The sequence below is a fragment of the Chiloscyllium punctatum genome, chromosome 5, assembly GCF_047496795.1.
Source record: "Chiloscyllium punctatum isolate Juve2018m chromosome 5, sChiPun1.3, whole genome shotgun sequence".
In the NCBI taxonomy this organism is placed as follows: domain Eukaryota; kingdom Metazoa; phylum Chordata; class Chondrichthyes; order Orectolobiformes; family Hemiscylliidae; genus Chiloscyllium; species Chiloscyllium punctatum.
Window position 1 is genome coordinate 27,661,049 of NC_092743.1, and position 21,199 is coordinate 27,682,247.

The 21,199-nt window shown below is 40.5% G+C and overlaps 1 protein-coding gene across 4 annotated transcripts in view; it reads right to left on the minus strand.

The window, feature by feature from the left end:
• Positions 1 to 21,199, minus strand: part of LOC140476952 (uncharacterized) — a 121,326-nt gene that overhangs the window by 38,051 nt on the left and 62,076 nt on the right. For all 4 annotated transcript variants that reach the window (XM_072569974.1, XM_072569973.1, XM_072569972.1 and 1 more), the window contains 7 exons: positions 20,836 to 20,889; positions 17,171 to 17,224; positions 14,187 to 14,240; positions 12,472 to 12,525; positions 4,806 to 4,859; positions 2,847 to 2,900; positions 1,953 to 1,997 (listed from right to left, as the gene is read on the minus strand). In XM_072569974.1, the coding sequence (XP_072426075.1) occupies positions 1,953 to 1,997; positions 2,847 to 2,900; positions 4,806 to 4,859; positions 12,472 to 12,525; positions 14,187 to 14,240; positions 17,171 to 17,224; positions 20,836 to 20,889 (369 nt within the window). The remainder of the gene's footprint in view (positions 1 to 1,952; positions 1,998 to 2,846; positions 2,901 to 4,805; positions 4,860 to 12,471; positions 12,526 to 14,186; positions 14,241 to 17,170; positions 17,225 to 20,835; positions 20,890 to 21,199) is intronic.

The window sequence follows — 21,199 nt, forward strand, 5'->3', positions numbered from 1 at the left end:
CAATACACTGGGAAAATATATGAAGAACATGAACAGTACCCAGGAGAGTAAGTAAGTTATGAGGAGAGAAAAAAATGAAATAGAAGGGAAGACAACACAACATGAAGAAAATAGAACAGACACCAAATGAAGGAGAAGGGAAATTAAATGAAGGCGAAAGCTAATTAAATGGAAAAGGGGCAAGATTTATAATGAACAGAGCTTTGTGAACTAAATGTAAAACAGAAAAGTAAATAAAAACAAAGGGAAAACTACACAAGGGAGAAAACATTAAATAAGGTGGAAAGGTAGAAGCAGATGAAAGACAGGAAATCAGCAGAAGAAATAGGTGTTGGGGCGGGGGGTGGCAAAAGAATGAGCAAATTAAGAAACAAAGCCAGTAGCATCAAGGAAAGAACAAAAAGAAATTTTGAAGAAATTAGGGAGTGATACAAACTGAAAGAGAAATACATGTAAAGTGAAGCAAGAGGGAAGAGAGTTACTTTGATCCTTTGCTGCACAAGTCTCGCTTTGACCTCCTAGTTCAGTCACCTATCACCTCAGGATCAAAAAGTGTGGTACTAGAAAAGCACAGCAGGTCAGGCAGCATCCGAGGAGCAGGAGAATCGATGTTTTGGGCATAAGTCCTTCATTGGGCTTCTTGCACATCTTTCTGCAGCCCATTGATTTTTTATATTAACTTCACTACTTTATGACTGAATATGCATTTTGCCTGCTTATTTCCTTCAACTATGCCTTTTTATTTTAAAGTGTCTGTTTCTAACTGGCCTTATCTTTTTCTAATACCGTCTTTATTACACTTAGAATAGAGATCATTGAACAGTACGACACAGGAACAGGCCCTTCGGCCCACCAAGTCTGCGCCGACCATGATACCATTCTAAACCACTCCCATCTTTTATTTGTTCACGGGTTGAGGGTCTCACTGGCTAGACCAGCGTTTATTGCACATCACTAATTGCCCAGAGGGTAGTTGAGAGTCAACCACATTGCTGTGAGTCTGCCTGTGCATGGTCTATATCCCTCTGGAACAATTACAGCATTTAAAAGGCATCAGGTTGGGTATATGAATAGGAAGGGTTGAGAGGGATATAGGCCAAATAGTGGAAATAGGACTAGATTAATTTAGGTCATCATGGATGGGTTTGACCAAAGGATTTATTTCCATGCTGTACATCTCTATGATTCTATGTTTGATCTCTCACTTTACTCTGCCATCTTCCACGTCTCCATTACAACCTCCCCTTCTGTATCAATACCATTCTGATCATTGTCTGTCCAAACATTGCTCTCAGAATCTGAAAGTATGCTGTCTTTTTCACTGATCATCCCACAATCAATCGATACATTGGAATTCAAACTTAACACAAGGTATCACATTCTGAATCCACTGTTTCTAATTAATACAGGAAGTCTGAACTTAATTAAAATAAACACAGGAAAAGTTGGGTACATGCAGCAGCTCATGTGATTTTTTTTGAATGGAAAAGGTGAACTAATGACCTGGGAAAAAATGCCTCACCAAATACTCATCAGTAGATTTTCGACTCACAAACAAAGCCTTAACTTGTGTCTTTTTTTTAACATGGTGTACCTGCTCTGTAGATCTAGGAACTTTATTCAATTGTTTTATCTTATTATAGCCAGAGCCTCAAAACTCTGTTCCAAAAACATTACATATTGCAGAGTTTAGAAATCTAGAATGATAAAAAGAAACATTGAAAGGCAGGTCAGGCAGAATCTATGGAGACAGGAAAATATAATTAATACTTCAGATCGATAACATCTTGTTGCATAACAGAAAATGTTCATGCCCCTTCCTCTACTAATGCTGTCTGACCTGTTGCGTAATTTCTGGATGTTATGTGTTTAAAAACAGAAGACATCCATGAGAGTTTGGCATCTAGCAACTTTAATTATATTTTTCATATATTTGAAATGTAAAAACCAACCTTTTGTCCAATGTGTCCTTTCTGTCCTGGAGAGCCATGTAATCCCTTAAAAAATTAAATGATTACTTTTTCACAGGTTTAACTATGGGCCATTGCTGGTTCATTTAAATGATCAAATTAGTACTGTGAACAGTTATTGTTCTGCCAAGGTTAATGACTGATTTTATGAAAGAATTTATTGAGGCATATATTTTTACAGGGAATAGAAGCATGCAGCAAGTGGCATTTGAATTTCCCGCAAACAAGGTGACTTGAAAGGATAGAAAGTTCATCAGGAATAGATAGTAATGTACATTTGAGTTTGCAATTAGATCAGGCTGAATTTTCTACTGCTGATATGCATGCTTAAAAAAAGCACTGTGTCCATGAATGCATTGCATGAGTTCACAACTGTCGTCACTGATTGTAATTATACTTCTTTTTTCAAATTTTTATGAGGAGCAACTTACACTTGATTATGTCTCTCAGAATGCTTCAATAAACTATTTTGGAAATGTTGCCATCAACCTTTGAGTTAAAAGCTAAGTTATACACTGCAAAATATCACAAACAGCAATAGCGCGAGTGGTTAATGATCATTTATGGGGAAAGATATTGCTTAAAATATTCACTTGGAGAACCATCTCTTACTTTTCAACAAATTTTAATGCCCTCCTGAATCATGGAAGTAGGAAATGATACGTCAGCTTAACAAGTCATCATAATAAGAATAACTTCAGAACTGCACTTGACTAATAACATAGATTTTTGCTTAGGGTCCATGCTGGGATTTAAACCCATGACTTCCTGACTCAGGTGAGACCATTCAAACAGCCTGGCAATTAGAAATCAATACAAGTAAAAGAAACAAATTATTCATACCAGTGATTCTATTGTTATGGAGCAAATACTCACAGGTAGACCAGGAGGCCCAGTTTCCCCCATTTGACCTGGTATTCCAGCATCTCCCTGTAATGAAAATGTAAATGTAAAAATGTATTTGAGGAGAATAAAAATAATGAGCATTACTCCAACAGGTTTGACCCATTTGTCATTGCTCTAAATGTTACCTGTCTAGGACAAAGGAGCAGTGGGTATGGGCTGTATAATTCCAGAGCTGAAAATGTGTTGCTGGAAAAACGCAGCAGGTCAGGCAGCATCCAAGGAGCAGGAGAATCGACATTTCAGGCATGAGCCTTTCTTCCTTCATGCCCGAAACCTCAATTCTCCTGCTCCTTGGATGCTGCCTGACCTGCTGCGCTTTTCCAGCAACACATTTTCAGCTCTGATCTCCAGCATCTGCAGTCCTCACTTTCTCCTGTATAATTCCAGAAACATGTTGAGGGGATAGCGCAGTCAGCTTGCCTCCCCTCCACCCATCAACTGCATCAGTATTTACTGTGGAAAAGGACATGGAAGATATAGAATGTAGGGAAATAGATGGTGACACCTTGCAAAATGTCCATATTACAGATGAGGAAGTGCTGGATATCTTAAAACACATAAATGTGGATAAATCCCCAGGACCTGGTCAGGTGTACCCATAGACCTCTGTGGTAAGCTAGGCAAGTGATTGCTGGGCCTCTTACTGAGATATTTGTATCATCGATAGTCACAGGTGAGGTGCCGGAAGACTGGAGGTTGGCTAACGTGGTGCCACTGTTAAAGAAGGGTGGTAAGGACAAGCCAGGGAACTACAGACCAGTGAGCCTGACCTCGGTGGTGGGCAAGTGTTGGAGAGAATCTGAGGGACAGGATATACATGTATTTGGAAAGGCAAGGACTTATTAGGGATAATCAACATGGCTTTATGTGTTGGGAAATCATGTCCCACAAGCTTGATTGAGTTTTTTGAAGAAGTAATAAAGAGGATTGATGAGGGCAGTGTGGTAGATGTGATCCATACGGGTTGGGATATCTGGTTGGCATGGACGAGTTGGACCGAAGGGTCTGTTTCTGTGCTGTACATCTCTATGACTCTATGATTCTATAACTCTGCCACATAACGTCTGACATTTCCTCAACAGTATTTAAAAAGGAATGCACTTCTTACCCAGTTGCATTCCCTGCTGTCATATCCTAAAACTGAAACTACTTTTAAACTGATACAAACTGTTGGGCGCCTAACTCCAATTAACGCCTGCCCCGATCGAAAATCCAAGTGTTCGGAACACTTTCTCCAGAGTTAGGTTTGCAGAGACAGGCATTTTCCTATCATTTTATTTGCGACTTAGAAGTGGAAATTCAGGCCACAAAGGGTGAAATTCAAGTGCCCAGCTACATCTCCGACAGTGCTCTCCGGACCTAACTGGCCATTCTGAGGTCAGTTGCACAGTTCCTATTACTTGCTTAATCCACACAGCAATCTCCAAGGATATGGTTGGATGTGCTCTAGTTATGAACTTTTGTACCCAGGTTTCTGAGTGTGTGAACTGATTTATATTTTTTTCTACTTTGATTAACAACTGATGCTTCAAAATTAAATGGTTTTAGCATTTTTCAAAGAAGTTCATGATATTTCAGCTTCTATGTTCACACTGTCTCAGTTTTTATTTTGCTCCATGCCATTATTTTTCTCAAGCAAGTTGATTATTAACATCTTTCATTTCTTATTTGGTTTCCTATTAGAATTTTTTAAAATTCTGAATGCAATTGACTGTTATGATAACTTGATGAACTCACTGGAGCTTGATGTTACAATCCAATCCAAACAGACAGGGGAAATTCATCACTCTCATTACAGATCTCTAGATCATTTAATAAGGATTCCTTCAATGTTACTGTTAAGTATACTTGCTTCACTGATAACAGCAAAATTCATGTTATTAACAATTTAACAAGCGTATTTAGCATCAACAATACTCTTACTGTTACCTTTTGACCTTCTGGTCCAGGATTCCCATCCCGTCCAGGATGCCCAGCTGTACCCTAAAATAGAAATGACAAATTTTACATCTGGATATTTTTTCCCACTTCCCCCTTGAAGTCAGTATGCCTTCACAATCTGCCCTTCCATAGATATTTGTTTCAGTGCCCATTATTCAAGTGCGAACCATGGCATGAAAATTATGTAATCTGTCAGAGCATCAGAGACAAATCCTGTTCTAATGTGCACATACATGCAATCATGCAAATCACTGGATAATGGACCAGCAAAAACAACCTGGAAAATCTTCACCTCTGTTGCCAGTTTTCATTGCAATCACGAAAGGACAGGCCAAGCTGAGTTCAGATCAAACCTTAACCATTCCTGTCCAGTTATTGAATGGGCAAACTCACTGAGCCAGCATGAAAACACTGAGCTTTTGCTTTGTTTTGAATTAATACACCATGTACACCCAAGTAAAAGTTTAGCTTCTAAGACTAAATTTCAGTCAGAGAGTAATAAACAACTAACAACTTTCCGAGTGATAGCCTCATGAGATTATCATGAGACTATTAATCCGGAGCCCTGGTAATGTTATATGGACCTGAGTTTGAATCTCACCGCATCAGATGGTACAGTCTGGATTCAGTTTTTTTTTAAAATCTAGAAATAAGAATCTAATGATTACAATGATCATTGATGTTTGTTGAAAAAATGCATCTGTTTCACTAATATCCTTTTGGGAAGGTGGTCGCCATTATGGTCTGGCCTACATGTGACTCCAGACCCACAGCAAATTGACAGGGCAATTAGGTGTGGGAATAAATGCTGGCCTGGCCAGCACTGCCTACATTTCATAAATTTAAAATAATTTCAAACCTCTTCCACCACCTCCCTTTGAAGCTGCTATGTCAGATGCTGTTCCCACCATTTCGATCTCTGAAGATAGCACAAAGACCTTTCTCTTCAGCTGTAACATTGTATTCTTTACTCTTTTCTATTAATGTAATGCACATTATATGGTATGATCTGTCTGTACTGCAGAATTTCTCTGTAATTAAGTATATGACAACAATAAATCAAATTAAATCAGGTTCTGTAAGTAATTTACTGAATTTGTATTTATACATAATAATTTCCATTGAAAACAGACCTTAATTTCTGTACACTGAATGAGCTAAATGTCATCAAATTTCATCAAGAACAAAACCTATTTATACAATTACACCATTTTAGTCATTTTTCTCCACAGTTGAGAAACAGTATTATTTGGCAGCAGAACATGTACTGAATGAGTTTTTTTTAAATCCATAAAACCCACTTTGCTCTTTCTCTTCAGAACCAAGTAACTCAACAGAATCTACGTTTTGAATGAAGTTAAAAATCACACAACACCAGGTTATAGTCCAACAGATTTAATTGGAAGCACACTAGCTTTCGGAGCATCACCTGATGAAGGAGCGACGCTCCGAAAGCTAATGTGCTTCTAATTAAACCTGTTGGACTGTAACCTGGTGTTGTGTGATTTTTAACTTTGTACACCCCAGTCCAACACCGGCATCTCCAAATCATGTGTTTTGAACGGCATCATCACATGGATTATCAACTATAACATTAAGTTCATCAGCATTCGTATCATCATCAACAATATCATTCCATCAAGTATCATTTTGTCCAATCAACTGGATTGGCTGTTGAAAAGTCCTTGAATAATTTTGTTAAATCTCCATTTTGGCTTTATCCTAAGCTTCTACAATCTACTCAAACAGAATTACTGATGCAAAGCTAGCGTGCTGCCTCTCTTTGAATGTTTTCTCGCCTCCAATCATCCAGTCATTCCACTTTCATTTTTGTCCTTGATGGCCTTACTTGGAGAGATATTGAGTGATTGGACAAGGTTGGTTAGACCACTAAGAATCACTGCAGTATCAATTCTATGGCATCTAATTGCAACAGTGTCATCGACAATATGGGATCTGAATGTGTCGCCGATATGAAGAGGTTTTCTTCAATCCTTCTCATTGCAAAAAGCAATCTTTCCTCAGCTACGTTTTCAAGGCATTTTCATCTCTCAATTGTTTATTGTGAATGTGGATAAATTCCTGGAGGTTGCTTTTTTGGGAAGGTTTTTCTTTTGAATAACGTAGCTGATGAAGATTTTGTCCTGTTAGATATATGAAACACCACCATGCTGAATGTATTCTTTACGGCCACTTTTCTTCACCAATGCTGTTTTCTCTCTAACTGTACTCAGCATTTAGCTAACTTGCATGTCAAAGTTCACATTCCCAACACATGCTCATCTGCATCCAGTTTTTTGTTTTTGTGTGATTATAATGCTGAAATGTGATAAGCTCTGCTGGAAAACACTGAGAGAACTGATCTTCCATACAGTAAAAAACTACTTCTCTTCATGAGCCTGTTACGCTATCCAGAATTGGCTTTCAAATACACAATGCTTAATTCTCTTGTTTGTTTCAGTGCAAAGATTCCAATAATTCTCAAGTCTACTCTGGTGATTTTCAATGTTTATTTTGTTTGCAACTTGGTCTTCCAATTGTCATAGACTTGGCTTTCCTTGATGTGTGTATTGATTTTTTTTGGCATATGCCTGTACTGTGTAGCAAGCTTTCTCCAATCTTTAAAGATTTATTTCATAATGTCTTGAATTCTTGAGCAGCTGATCAATTATCTGTCCGGTCTTCAATCACAATGCCTTTCAGTTGGAACTGAGCTGAGTATCTATTGTTCATCCTTGGGACCTTGGGACCAGAGGGCAGATTTGACAAGAACACAGCAGGCTTCAGTGAAGTGGTGCCCTTCCCATCACTCCTTGGCATGCACAGACACAACAAATTGAGCAGTTACCTTTGGCAGTGTGCAAACATTTCACAGGCGATCGATCATTACTTGAGCATACATGGTACGTATCTAATCCTATTTTACATCATTATCTTGCCATCTATATATTCCTTTGTGTTGCATATGTTCTCTTGTTGGGAGGAACTATCTAATGCTTGGAGACCTCTGTTGTGCTGTTTGTCAGATTTTCAGCCAGTTGCCATTGATTTTCTCTTCCAGTCTCCTGGTTTTTTCACAGAACCATAGAATCCTACAGTGAGGAAACAGACCATTTCGCCCAACAAGTCCACACCAACCCTCCGAAGAGTATCCCACCCCAACCCCTATCCTATTACTCTACATTTCCAGTAACTAATGTACCTAACCTACACATCCCTGAACATTATGGGCAATTTAGCATGGCCGATTCAACCTACCTGTACATTTTTGGACTGTGGGAGGAAACCGGAGCACCTGAAGGAAACCCATGCAGGGAGAATGTGCAAACTCCACACAGACAGTCACCCGAGGGATAACAGCATGCCATTAACAAACAGAGCACATTATTCAGCACAGTGGCTCAGTGATTAGCACTGCTGACTCACAGCATCTGGGTCCCAGGTTCAATTCCACCATCGGGCAACTGTCTGTGTGGAGTTTGCACATTGTCCCCGTGTCTGCATGGGTTTCCTCCGGGTGCTCTGGTTTCCTCCCATAGTCCAAAGATATGCAGGTCAGGTGAATTGGCTGTGCTAAATTGCCCATGGTGTTAGGTACATCAGTCAGAGGGAAATGGGTTTGGGTGGGTTACTCTTTGGAGGGTCAGTGTGGTTTTGTTAGGCCGAAGGGCTTGTTTCCACACTGTAGGGAATCCATTCTTAAAAAAAAATTGGCAGTAACTGTTCCTACTGCTCCCTGAAGTAGCTTATATGATGTAACCATGACCTTTAGCACATTAATATTTTGGGACCTACTATCATCTCACATTTCCCTTTTCTGATTTTAAACAAGCACATTGCAAGGTGGCTCAGGTGGTATTCAATTCAGAGCAATGGAGTGAATGAGGCAATAATATTTCATTCATAAATTAGCATAGGGATTAAGAACCTAGAGCTTCACGGCAAGCTGCGAAATTTCAACTGATAGGTTTATTCATCTGTGGACTTGCACCTGAATAAAAAAAAATGATTCACAGATGTCCTTCAAGGAAGACAACAGTCTAAGTGATCCATCTGTCCTACATCACGTGTTGAACTTGTCCAGTTCTACTGATAAGGTCCAGCAAGTCATGTTTTAAAAAAATGCAACTGAATAATAAACTTGCCAATGTTACCCATGACCTGAAAGCTAATTTGAAGAAGTGAAAACTGCTTCTACCTTCTGACAGATGATCACCTTGACAAGGTGGAGAGATCCCCCTGAAGGGATCATTGTGACCTCCTTGCTCCTGGTAGGACCATCCATGATGATGAGTTAATGGCTGGTGAACACAAAGCGCAGTCAAAAAATCCTCAACAGCAGAACAGAAGGAAGACCGTGTGTATATTTCACCAGCCGTGCAGGAATACTGCGATGCCAAGGGGTCTCTGCCATCATCATTTGACACATTACTGAAATCTGATAGCCAGTCCAACAGGACCATGTGGACAATGGTGGCACATCAAGATCACATTAAACAAAGTCAGATGCAGACTTCTAATCAACATCTACCATGGTGATGTTAGCACCAGGGTCATCCTGTGTAACTGACAGTCCTTTGTTAAGAACGTCCATACAGGAAAGAGATACATGAAGGTCATGCACACCTTTGAGACAAAGGCATCTATTGGCAGTAACATCTGTGACTGGGAAGGATACTCTCTTCTCATCCCAAATGGGCAGGGGTCCAGAAAAGATGCCCTCAAATGAAACTGTTCCTTTTTTTCCTTCAAGCTGGGGGACCACACTCAACAGAATCACCAACTGTGTGGTCAAAGAAGGAAAACTTTAAGTTTTGCAACTTGGAAACTTACAACACTCACAGATAATTGCCAACCTGACTCTTCAGGAAGAAGAAGTGCAAGTATATCACATGATCTATCAAGGCTCCTCATATTGCTGCTGTCAATGAGATCCACCATCTTGGGGACTGGGTTTAAAGGAAAAAAGCAGGAGAATACATCTTTTACTGGAAAGGCATGACTGACAGTAAACTTTGAATCTGTTGGATTTTCCTTGCCATCCGTAAAAGGATGAATTGTCAGAACATCCCAACTGTAGAAATGAAAGACTCATGATGCATCACCCCCAGCCCTGCCATAAATATTACGGCAGCTCTAATATCCCAACTCTTGACTCAGAAAATGTCCAAGTAAAACTTCTATTCTAACCCTGATGAAGTCCGCCTTGCCACCCTAACAGAAGAAAGGATCATCTTTCTGGAAGATGTTAATGATAGGGTTGGTTGTGACTTGGATGTCTGCATCAGAAACATTTGGAAGGAATGTGTTGGCTAAAGTCAACACATATAGTGTCCTCTTCCTGATGAATTCTGCTTGGCATGGTCTCATTATAACAACATCCTCTTTTAAAAAGAATGGTAAATATGAAACCACGTGGAGTTATCCCAGATCAAAACATTGGCACCTCCTGCATTCTGTCACTTGTTTGAATCGAAGATCCTAAGTGACGTCAGTATTCCAATCCACGTGGGGAATGATGCTTGTTATATAGATCATGGAACTGTTTGCTCCGTAACGTATATCCACCTAGCAATAAGCCAATGCAAAGCTGTTTTATCTGGATGGTCTTCAAGGTGGAGCTAACAGGAAGCAGCTGTTGCAGTAGGTGGTGGTCAGCATGAGGTTTCCTTGCCCACGTTTGACCTGCTGCCATGATACTTCATGGGATCTAGGGTCAATGTTGGGACTCTTGGCAATATTGAGGGGTTATGTAACAGCAACACCTGTTCTGGTGGGTCTGTCCTGAAACATACTCAAGCACCATGATATAGTGAGTATGATCAAGTCATTGCTTGTCTAATATGTTGGACAGCTCTTCCACTTTTGGCACAAGCTGCCAGAGCTCAGATTTTACATCCATCAACATGGCAAAAGCATTTGCCACAGTAGATAATGAAGCGCTGTGGATTGTGCTTCAAATACTATGCAAGAAAACTAGAAACAACCATATGATCTAAATGGTGAGAAATTGCAGATTAATACTCAGATAGAACAAATAATTAAAAAGCTTATAGAAAGTTATCATTCACTGCAAGGGGAATTGAACCCATAAGAAAGAAAGTTATGCTTTAATTCTACAGGGCATTGGTAAGAAAGCAAGTTAAGTATTCTGCAGAGGATTGAGCTCTTTTATTAAGGGAAGTTGTGAGTGTTTTATTAGCAGTTCAAGGAATATTTCCTAGACTAGTACCTGAATGGAGTGGGTTGCCTTATAAAGAAAGTTGGGCAGGTCAGCTTTGTATCAGCTGGAGTTTGAAAAGTAACAGGCAACTTGATTGAAACATATAAGATCCTGACAGGTCTTTCCCAGGTACATGGGGAAAAATGTTTCCTCTTGTAGGAGAATCTAGAACTAGCTGTTACTCAGGAAATTCTGCATGTCCATAAGAACCTTTCTTGACCTTTGCTGATGCACCATAGAAAGCATACTGTCCGGGTACATAACGGCCTGCTCTGCCCGGGACTGTAGGAAACTACACAAGATTCTGTACACAGCCCAGCCCATCGTGGATGCCAACCTTACATCCATGGACTCTATTTATACTTCGCGTTGCCGCAGAAGGCTGCCAACATCATCAAAGACCCCCTACCCCAGTAATGCTCTCTTACAACCTCTTCCATCAGGCAGAAGATACATGCACCAGCAGGTTGAAGAACAGCTGCGTTATTAGACTGAAGAATGGACTCTATAACTTTAAATAATGTTGATCTTGTTAATGTTGATCTCGCTTCACACACCTCCTGTGCAATGTAACCTGTATACCTCACTCTGTGCAAGCACCCTATAATCTGTATGTCCTTGCTTACAATGATCTGCCTGTACTGCTCATAAAACAAAGCTTTTCACTGTACTTAGGTGCAAGTGATTAAAAAATCAAATCAATTCAAATCAGGAGATATGTCCCCCATTAAATCCAGGTGAAAATGTCCAGCTTTTCAGCTCCCACATATTTTTTTTTCTGAGGAGACTGTTGCTCATTCCAAGTTCCTTTTTTACCTTGTTTAAAACAAAATTAAGGCAGTTCTGCCACTTTGAGAACTGACAAGTCCTCCTTTGAGGTGTAACGCAGCACTGTACTTTCCATTGGCACACTGTGTTGTGGGACAATCTGCCCAAAATATAGCTAGTGCATCAATCTATCTTCAGTCCTGTGCTAGACAGTAGTCCTGACTGGAGAAAAATCCATCCACTTGTGACTCTCAGTGCCACCTAGACTAGGAAGGACAAAGGTTTGAGCAATACTGATACACATGAAAGTAACCAGTGTTTGCTAGAAATTTCCACAATTTGTCACAGTGCCTCTGGATCTGGGAAAATTTTGGACTCTTAGATCCAGCTTATACTCACTATCTCTTAATGCTGGTAGTATGGGCAGTGAGTAGGAAGACAAGCATTAGGCTTGCATCAATCGTGTACAGTTTGACAACCCAGTGACACTCAGTGACACAGTTCAGATAAATAATAGTTCCATCAGTTTCCAACCAAGTGGATCTTTATTTCACTAAGAGGTTGCAGCACCTTTACAAAAAGAGTAGTAGCAAATAATTAAGAAAACTGTACCTTATTTATGATGGTTTTTACAAGGATGGTGTGATAATATTAAACACTTACATGTTCACCTTTAGGTCCAGGAGTACCATATGGTCCTCGAGGCCCCTCTGGACCCTGGGTAACAAAGAATGATTGTAAAAGAATGGAAGACACAAAAACATCTTTATTACCCTAGATGGACGATAGATTTTTTTTTCACCTGTTTGTCAATCTGTTTGTAAACAATACATCTCATACTAATGGATGGATTTTAAAAGATCTTGTTACACAGGTATGCTATTGCCCAAGGAAGAACTGATTAGTTTTTGTTGAAGATCCAGATCATGATCCAGGCCATGAAATTTTTAATAAAAGTTACTAATCAGAGATAATCAGATTTGGGTTGTTTTTAGAATGTTGTTTATTTTTATGGAGCACTGTCAATTTTCTCAGCTGTGCAGTAATTTGTCCAAGGTGATAAAATATGACTAGAGTTTTCAGAGCAGATTCTTGGATGTGGATTAGCCTGAAACCTACACAGGGAGATAAAGCCTTTAAGAATGTTCTTTTCACATTTTACGTTACTAGATAAATATCAACTACGTAAGCAAATGTCTCAACAAAGAACTGCATAATTTTAATCATGTTGAGTTAACCTAGCATATGGAGATACCTATCTATTGAGTGTACTCTTCATTTGTTCTTTGCAATCTGCTTTATTTTGTAATTTTAATCCATTATCTGTGTCAAAGTTATTCTTTACCACCCATCAGCAGTCAAAAGGAAAGATAAACTTGCATTTATTTAGCATGCTTCACAATAATGACCAGCTATTTGCTTTTTATGTTAATTGAAGAATAAATATTGGTCAGGATAACTTGAGGGATAACTTGCATCATCTTCTTCAAAGTGAATTCCAAAGGATCTTTTACAACCACCCAAATCAGAAAATGGGGTCTTGGTTTAATATCTCAATCAAAAGATGTCACCTTCAAATGTACAACACACCCTCAACAGTGCACTGGAGTGGGAACCAAATACAGAATCTTATGAATTCGGAAGCAAGCATGCTGCCAACTCAGCCACAGCTAACACACACACAGTAGGAGTTCTCCTTCTAATTCAATCCCTTATTTACAATTAGGCAGCAAATCAAACAAGGTTGCCATTCTTGCTAGCTGGTGGTCCTTCTGGAATCTGTATGTTGGATGATAATAGGATTGAAGAGTGTGATGCTGGAAAAGCACAGCCGGTCAGGCAACATCAGAGGAGCAGGAGAGTCGATGTTTAAAGCATAAGGTCTTCATCAGGAATGTTGATGTTTCGAATATAACCTCTTCATCTTCTGCTCCTCGGATGCTGCCTGACCGGATGTGCTTTTCCAGCACCATACTCTTCGACTCTGATTTCCAACATCTGCAGTCTTCACTTTTCCCTGACAATAGGATTGGACTTGACACTGATGTTCCAACAGCTATATGGCTTGGCAACACACAGCAGGGAACAAAAGCAAGATTTCCAGGAAAATCCAGCCATTATGTTAAACCAATATCTGCCAGTGTTCCACAGAGTAGAAAATCAGATAAGTGGATGCAGTTTATTTTAAAACCAAGTCTTTCAGTTTTATTTTTCAGTTCGGTTTGATTGCTACATTTGTCGTCACTCCCCAGGTTTTGATTATTTTCAAGGAAAGCTGACACAACCAATGAATTATTTGTATGACCATGGAATATAACATGTTTGGATGTAAGCATTAGCACATAGACCAAAAAAGAGAGAGATGAATAAAAGCTTACTTTTGCACCTTTGATGCCTGGTTCTCCATTTGCACCTCTTGGACCCTCTGGCCCCTGAAATATCAAAGACTGATTAATATTCTTTTAATCATTTAACACTTTTACTTACTGGTGAGGGCACTGGTAACTGACCTATACTGTTTTCCAAAGTAGCCAAACAGGAAGCTGAAATAACACAGCAAGCCAGGCAGCATCAAGAGGTGAGGAAGTCGACATTTTGAGTCAAGGTTCTTCATATGGATTAGGGTGGAGGGAAGGGAGCTCAGAAATAAATAGAGGGAGGGGAATGGGCTGGGGAAAACATTGGTGGGATAGTGTTAGGTGGATGCAGGTAGGGGGTTGTTTATAGGTCAGTGGGAAGGGTGTAGCAGATAGGCGGGAAAAAGATGGATCGGTCACGTCAGGTCAAGTAGGTAGAGAGGAGAGTAAGGGCTGAATATAGGGGATGAGGTTGGGGATGGGAAGAGAGTGAAGCTAGTGAGGTGGGAGGTGGAAATGGTAGGGCGGAGGAAAAAGGGGACCTGGGAAATGCATGGAAAGGTTATTTGAAATTGGAGAACTCAATGCCAGGCTGAACTGAAGCAGTTCATCAACTTCGCTAACAACTTTGACATTGCCCTCAAATACACTTGGTCCATCTCGGACACCTCCCTCCCCTTTCTTGCCCTCTCCATTTCCATCTCTGGTGACAGTTTACGGACCGTCATTTACCATAAACCCACAGGCACCTGGACTACACCTCCTCTCACACTATATCCTGCAAAAACTCCCTCCCATTTTCCCAATTCCTCCATTTCTGTCGTGTCTGCTCTGACGAGGAGACATTCAACTTGCGAGCATCCCAGAAGTCCTCTTATTTCCAACAACTTTCTTTTCCCCCCAACACCATCATCCAGATAGCCCTCCACCGCACCTCCTCCATTCCTCACTCCACTGCTCTAAACCTCCCCCTCCTCCAAATATAGTGCAGACAGGGACCCTTGTCCTCACTTTCCATTCCATCATCCTCCACATCCAACATATCATCCTCAAACACTTCAACCAACTCCAATTAGGCCCAACCACCCAGAACATCTTCCCCTCCCCACTCGTCTGCCTTCCGCAAAGATCATTCCCTTCACCACTTCCTGATTCGCATCACATTCCTCACCAACCCCTCCAATAACCCTCCCACCACCAACGCCCCCCACCACCCAAGCACGTTCCCCAGTAACCGAAAAAGATGCAATACCTACCCATATGCTACCTCTCTCACCTCCATCCAGGGCTCCGAACAGTCCTTCCAGGTTAGACAGAGGTTCACCTGCATCTCCTCCATCCTAGTCTATTGCACCTACAATGCTCAGTGAAATGGTCACCTAGTCTACTGGTGTTCCCGATGTGATCTTCTCTCCATCGGTGAGACTAAATGTAGACTAGGCGACTGCTTCAATAAGCATTGTCACTGGCCCCTAAACAGCCGACCTGACCTCCCAGTAACTGTCCATTTCAATTCCCCTTCCTACTCCCACTCCAATGTGTCCATCCTTGGCCCCCTCCATTGCTGCAGTGAATCAGAAGAAGCAAAATAGAAGAACAATACCTCATCTTCCGCCTGGGCACCCTACAGCCCGGAAAATTTAACATTGAGTTCTCCAATTTCAAATAACCTAACAACCCATTCCCAGCTTCCTTTCCAGCCCCACTTCCTTCCTTCCATTCCACCTCCCACCTCACTAGCTTCACTATCTTCCCATCCACAACCTTATCCCACACCCAGCCTTACTCTCCTCCCCGCCTCCTTGACCTGACCTTACCTGTCCATCTTCCTTCCCACCTATCTGCTCCACCCTTTCCACTGACCTATCACAATAACTCCCTACCTGCATCCACCTATCGCTATCCCATCTACCTTTCCCCCAGCCCGAGCCTCTCCTATTTATTTCTGAGCACCATTCCCCCTCTCCAATCCTGATAAAGGATCTCAACCCAAAAGATCAACGTCTCTACTTCCTGATGCTGCCTGACTTGCTGTGGTCTTCCAGCTTCCTGCTGGTCTACTTTGGATTCTAGTATCTGCTGGGTTTTTTTTGTCTCTATGCTGCTTTCCAAGACTGGCTGCATTTGTAAAAATGTTTCATTCACCAGTATGAAAAACAAATGTTGTTTCTGTTCATTTTGCTACTTTTACTTTTTACATCTTCCCAATTTATGTCCATGGCGGATATGTCTTTGAAGAGCATCTGAGTATTCAGCTTCCTCAGTGAGTGAAGGGAGAGTGAAAAGTCCTTTTCAGATAATCAAACCTGCTCACTAAAATGTAATCTGAGATCAGTCATTGATGACTCTTCTTGGCTGTCAACTTGCCACTGGATATGGATGTTTTATTGCGATTTTATTCTATATTAAGACTTGAACCGACTCTAGGCTGACAATCAACTGGAGTATTGTTGTAAGAGCTGGGTGAAAGAAGAAACTGAAATTGATCTCAGTACCATATGTGTGCCTGTGCCAAGTTAGAATCTGCCTGTTCAAGGGCACATTATCACTGCAGGGGTACGATCATGAGACCGTATGGACAAAAAAATCAGACATACACCTAAACATTTTGTCGGAAACCAGTGAATTGAGCAAAGGAGCCTTCTTTATAGCCGAGAAACACAGAAGCAGGAGAAGGTAATCCAGGCTTCTTGAAACTGTTCTGCTCCCATTCATTTTGATTATGGTTGATCAACAGTTTAATTTCGTATACTCCACGCACTCAGCCATGTCAATAGATGCAAGCTATCTACTGTCTGATTTTGTGATTCAGTTAATGTTTGCACCAAGTTACTGGAAATATATTTGAGAAATCTTGGATGACTCAAGCAGGGTCTGAATAATCATGTCCTCATCTGTATTCTCTTGTGGTCTTAGGTTCTTGCCTCTGTACTAGTTATGGAGAGACAAACTGAAATATGGATACATTTAAAACTTACACAAGCCTAAAATAATTCAATACTCACAGTAGGCCCTTGTGGTCCTGGAGGCCCTGGCAGGCCATTAAATCCTGGGACTCCCTAAATTAAACAAAAAACACTTCAATTTTTGACAGATATACAGTCCCTTCCAACACTGGAAGTTAACTCTTAGCCCAGACTGTTATGGAATGCATGACATCCCTGAGATAGACAGCATTTCCCTGCTCGATTGCACCATGTGCTGAGTTCTCTACCTTTTGTCATTTACATAAATGATTTGGATGTGAGCATAAGAGGTACAGTGATAAGTTTGCAGATGACACAAAAATTGGAGGTGTAGTGGACAGTGAAGAGGGTTACCTCAGATTACAACAGGATCTGGACCAGATGGGCCAATGGGCTGAGAAGTGGTAGATGGCGTTTAATTCAGATAAATGCGAGGTGCTGCATTTTGGGAAACCAAATCTTAGCAGGACTCATACACTTAATGGTAAGGTCCTAGGGAGTGTTGCTGAACAAAGAAACCTTAGAGTGCAGGTTCATAGCTCCTTGAAAGTGGAGTCGCAGGTAGATAGGATAGTGAAGAAGGTGTTTGGTATGCTTTCCTTTATTGGTCAGAGTATTGAGTACAGGAGTTGGGAGGTCATGTTGCGGCTGCACAGGACATTGGTTAGGCCACTATTGAAATGTTGTGTGCAATTCTGGTCTCCTTCCTATCGGAAAGATGTTGTGAAACTTGAAAGGGTTCAGAAAAGATTTACAAGGATGCTGCCAGGGTTGGAGGATCTGAGCTACAGGGAGAGGCTGAACAGGCTGGGGCTGTTTTCCATGGAGCGTCAGAGGCTGAGGGGTGACCTTATAGAGGTTTACAAAATTATGAGGGGCTTGGATAGGATAAATAGACAAAGTCTTTTCCCTGGGGTCAGGGAGTCCAGAACTAGAGGACATAGGTTTAGGGTGAGAGGGGAAAGATATAAAAGAGACCTAAGGGGCAACTTTTTCACACAGAGGGTGGTACGTGTATGGAATGAGCTGTCAGAGGATGTGGTGGAGGCTAGTACAATTGCAACATTTAAGAGGCATTTGGAAGGGTATATGAATAGGAAGGATTTGGAGGGATATGGGCCAGGTGCTGGCAGGTGGGACTAGATTGGGTTGGGATTTCTGGTCGGCATGGACGGGTTGGATCAAAGGGTCTCTATGACTCTATGACTCTCTATGAAGTTTAAACTATGGTTCGTGAAAAAATTCTCAAATTAGCCCTTTCTGGTATAGCTGAAAATCACTGAACTAAGACTGTAACAATCTGGATAAAAGTTATGGGATTAAAACAGTCAACAGTGTAAGCAATTCTAGCTGCAGATCATAACCAGCTAAAACTTAAATGTTGTTAAAAGGCTACTCCATGAACGTTAAGGCTTCACAATAAAACAATAGTAATGAGCAAAAAAGATTTTGAGTTCAAAAATTTGCTCTAATTAGATTTGGTCAGTTCTTGTTCTGGATAATTCAGCACTAACATATATACCTTTTGATCTGATGTCTATTGTACAGGTTTAACTTGGGTGTCGAGAAATTGAGTCATGCAGTTTTTTTTAAGGTCATCAGGAAGTTGTACAAGGATTACATTGTTCCCCATACTAGACAAAGGGCAAACAAGTGGAATCCTGTACTTACACGAGAAGTGAACATCAATCTATTTGTTTACATGAATTAGAGATATAATGCCTATTTTGGGACTGACTGCATAACTGGCTTGATCTCCTACAGCTTTCCATTAGAATTCTGAACTATGATCTCCCTGACCCCAGACTCTCCCTCTATCTTCAATCTCCCTCTCCTCGACTGCAATCAAAACCTTCTCTCTCTTTGCCCCAGGTTCTTAACCCCTATACCTAGATTCTGCCACCTTGCAATTCTGTCGCTGGACTTGTGATATCTCCCCCAGATCTCCTTTTATCTCACACACACACACACACACACCTTAATCTGCTTCTGCCACTGATCCCATAACTCCTCCCTACGCCACACCATCCTCCCTTAATTTCCACCTCGTACCATCCACCTAAGCTTATCACTCAGTTTTGGGTGATCAACTTTCCTGATTATATTACAGGAACTCTTCCTGCAGCCCCACTTCAATGGGAATGAGAGCTCAACTCCAATATCTGGGAGTACTTGAACCAAACTGTCTGTGCACAGCTAAGAGCTGAGCAAAATGATGAGCACAACGATGCGAGTTTTTAAATTGCAAACCCATATATGCAAACCAAACCTATATTGGGATGAAACTTGATATCAATGCCACATTCCAATTTATTGCCAATAAGTTGTCTGAAACACAGATGCCAGAGAAAGAGATGACATTTCCGTCATCGAAAGACAATATTCACACGGTGATTATACAATGCCTGCTGGCTGATGTGAGTCAGTCAATGATCTAAGAATGCACATCTTGAATCTGTGACTTAGTCATAGGGAAAATCTTTTGAACACAATTCCCTCCAAAGATTAGATGAAACATTTTTTCAACGTACAAAGGATGTGCAGTGATATTAGAAATGCAGATTTTTTAAAAATCAGAAGCTTATTTAAGACACCATTAAGCTTTACGCTTTAAAAATAGAGGCTGAAGTCAAAAAAGAATTAGTGATTAGCTTTCATTTTTAAAAGTCCTTTGATTGAAGGTTGAGGACAGTAAGAGAGTTCTACAGTTTTGAAAGATTAGGAAAGAATTACTTAAGCGTACGATTTAATAATGAATTAACAATTAATTCTTTAAATGTGATCTTTGCTAGTTGTGATGTCTTTTATGTAGGTTACAGTGATTCTTCAGGTGAAGATGTAACTTATGAGGCAAAGTCAGATTTTTGTGGCAAAAGCTGGGTTGGCCTCAGAGCAGATTACTTATCCTAAAAAATAGCTAAAAAACATTGGAAGGGAAAGATCTGTCAAAGAGAAAACAATTTTCGGGAGAGGTTTGCAGATGACAGCAATTTAATGACTGAGTGATCACTCATTTGGGAGGTCAGTGCAGTATGTGATCAGAACTGTATGACCAATATATGGTACAAAAGTGTCATGGACAAGGATGAAAATTCAGGAAATAAGTTAACTGGGACACAAGGATGTGGAAACATTTACATGAGTGGAGTTCAGTTATCCAGATTAATATTCAATGGACGTTTCTGAAGGATGAGCACAAGAAATAATGAGATGATCCATGGTCAGAGATCTCCTACATTACTTGGCATGGCATGGAGGTAATGACAAAAATGTCACAAACAGTGTAGGAGGCAGCACAGGGCGTATAAAGAAACCTGAGAGGTGGAAAACAGTCACAAACCAAAAAAAAATCTGAATAGAATACCCTCAGAACTAAATGAAACATTGGAATGTTTCCATTGAGGTTGTGGTCTTCCATTTGAGGAAGCCCAGTATGGACTCCCTGCTTGAGAAAGACTGAAATGCTGAACCTTTACCTTGCTTTCTTTATTTTTCTAACTTATACCCGAGGTATCTTTGTATCTAAGATGACACCGGAAATAGCAACTTTGTATACTTTTCACTGTACTCACGTATACCTGTACTTCAGTACATGTGACAAAAACCTGAAAACGAGATCACTGAGGGATGACTATGAAGTAATGAACAATTGTATTTTCAGCTCCTGGAGAGATTGTCATTGATAGAGATTCCATGGCACTCACTTTGCTTCCTTTTTCACCAGATGCACCCGGAAAGCCTCTTGGTCCTCGGGAACCCTATAAGATATAATTAGATCTCAGCGATTAAAAAAAAATCTGATTTTAGAAAAGGTCTGAAATTTTGGGTTGAGTTAAATATATTTATGCAAGATTTCCTTTCATTCCTCAAAAATCACAGATCGCATGACAAATTCTGGGAAGGGGAATCATTTTAATGTTTGTAAAACTAAAAGAACTGCAGATGCTGGAAATCAGAAACAAAAACAAACAGAAATTGCTGGACAAACTCAGCAGGTCTGGCAGCATCTGTGGACAGAAACCAGAGCTAACATTTCAGGTCCAGTGCCCTTTCTTCAGAACCATTCTG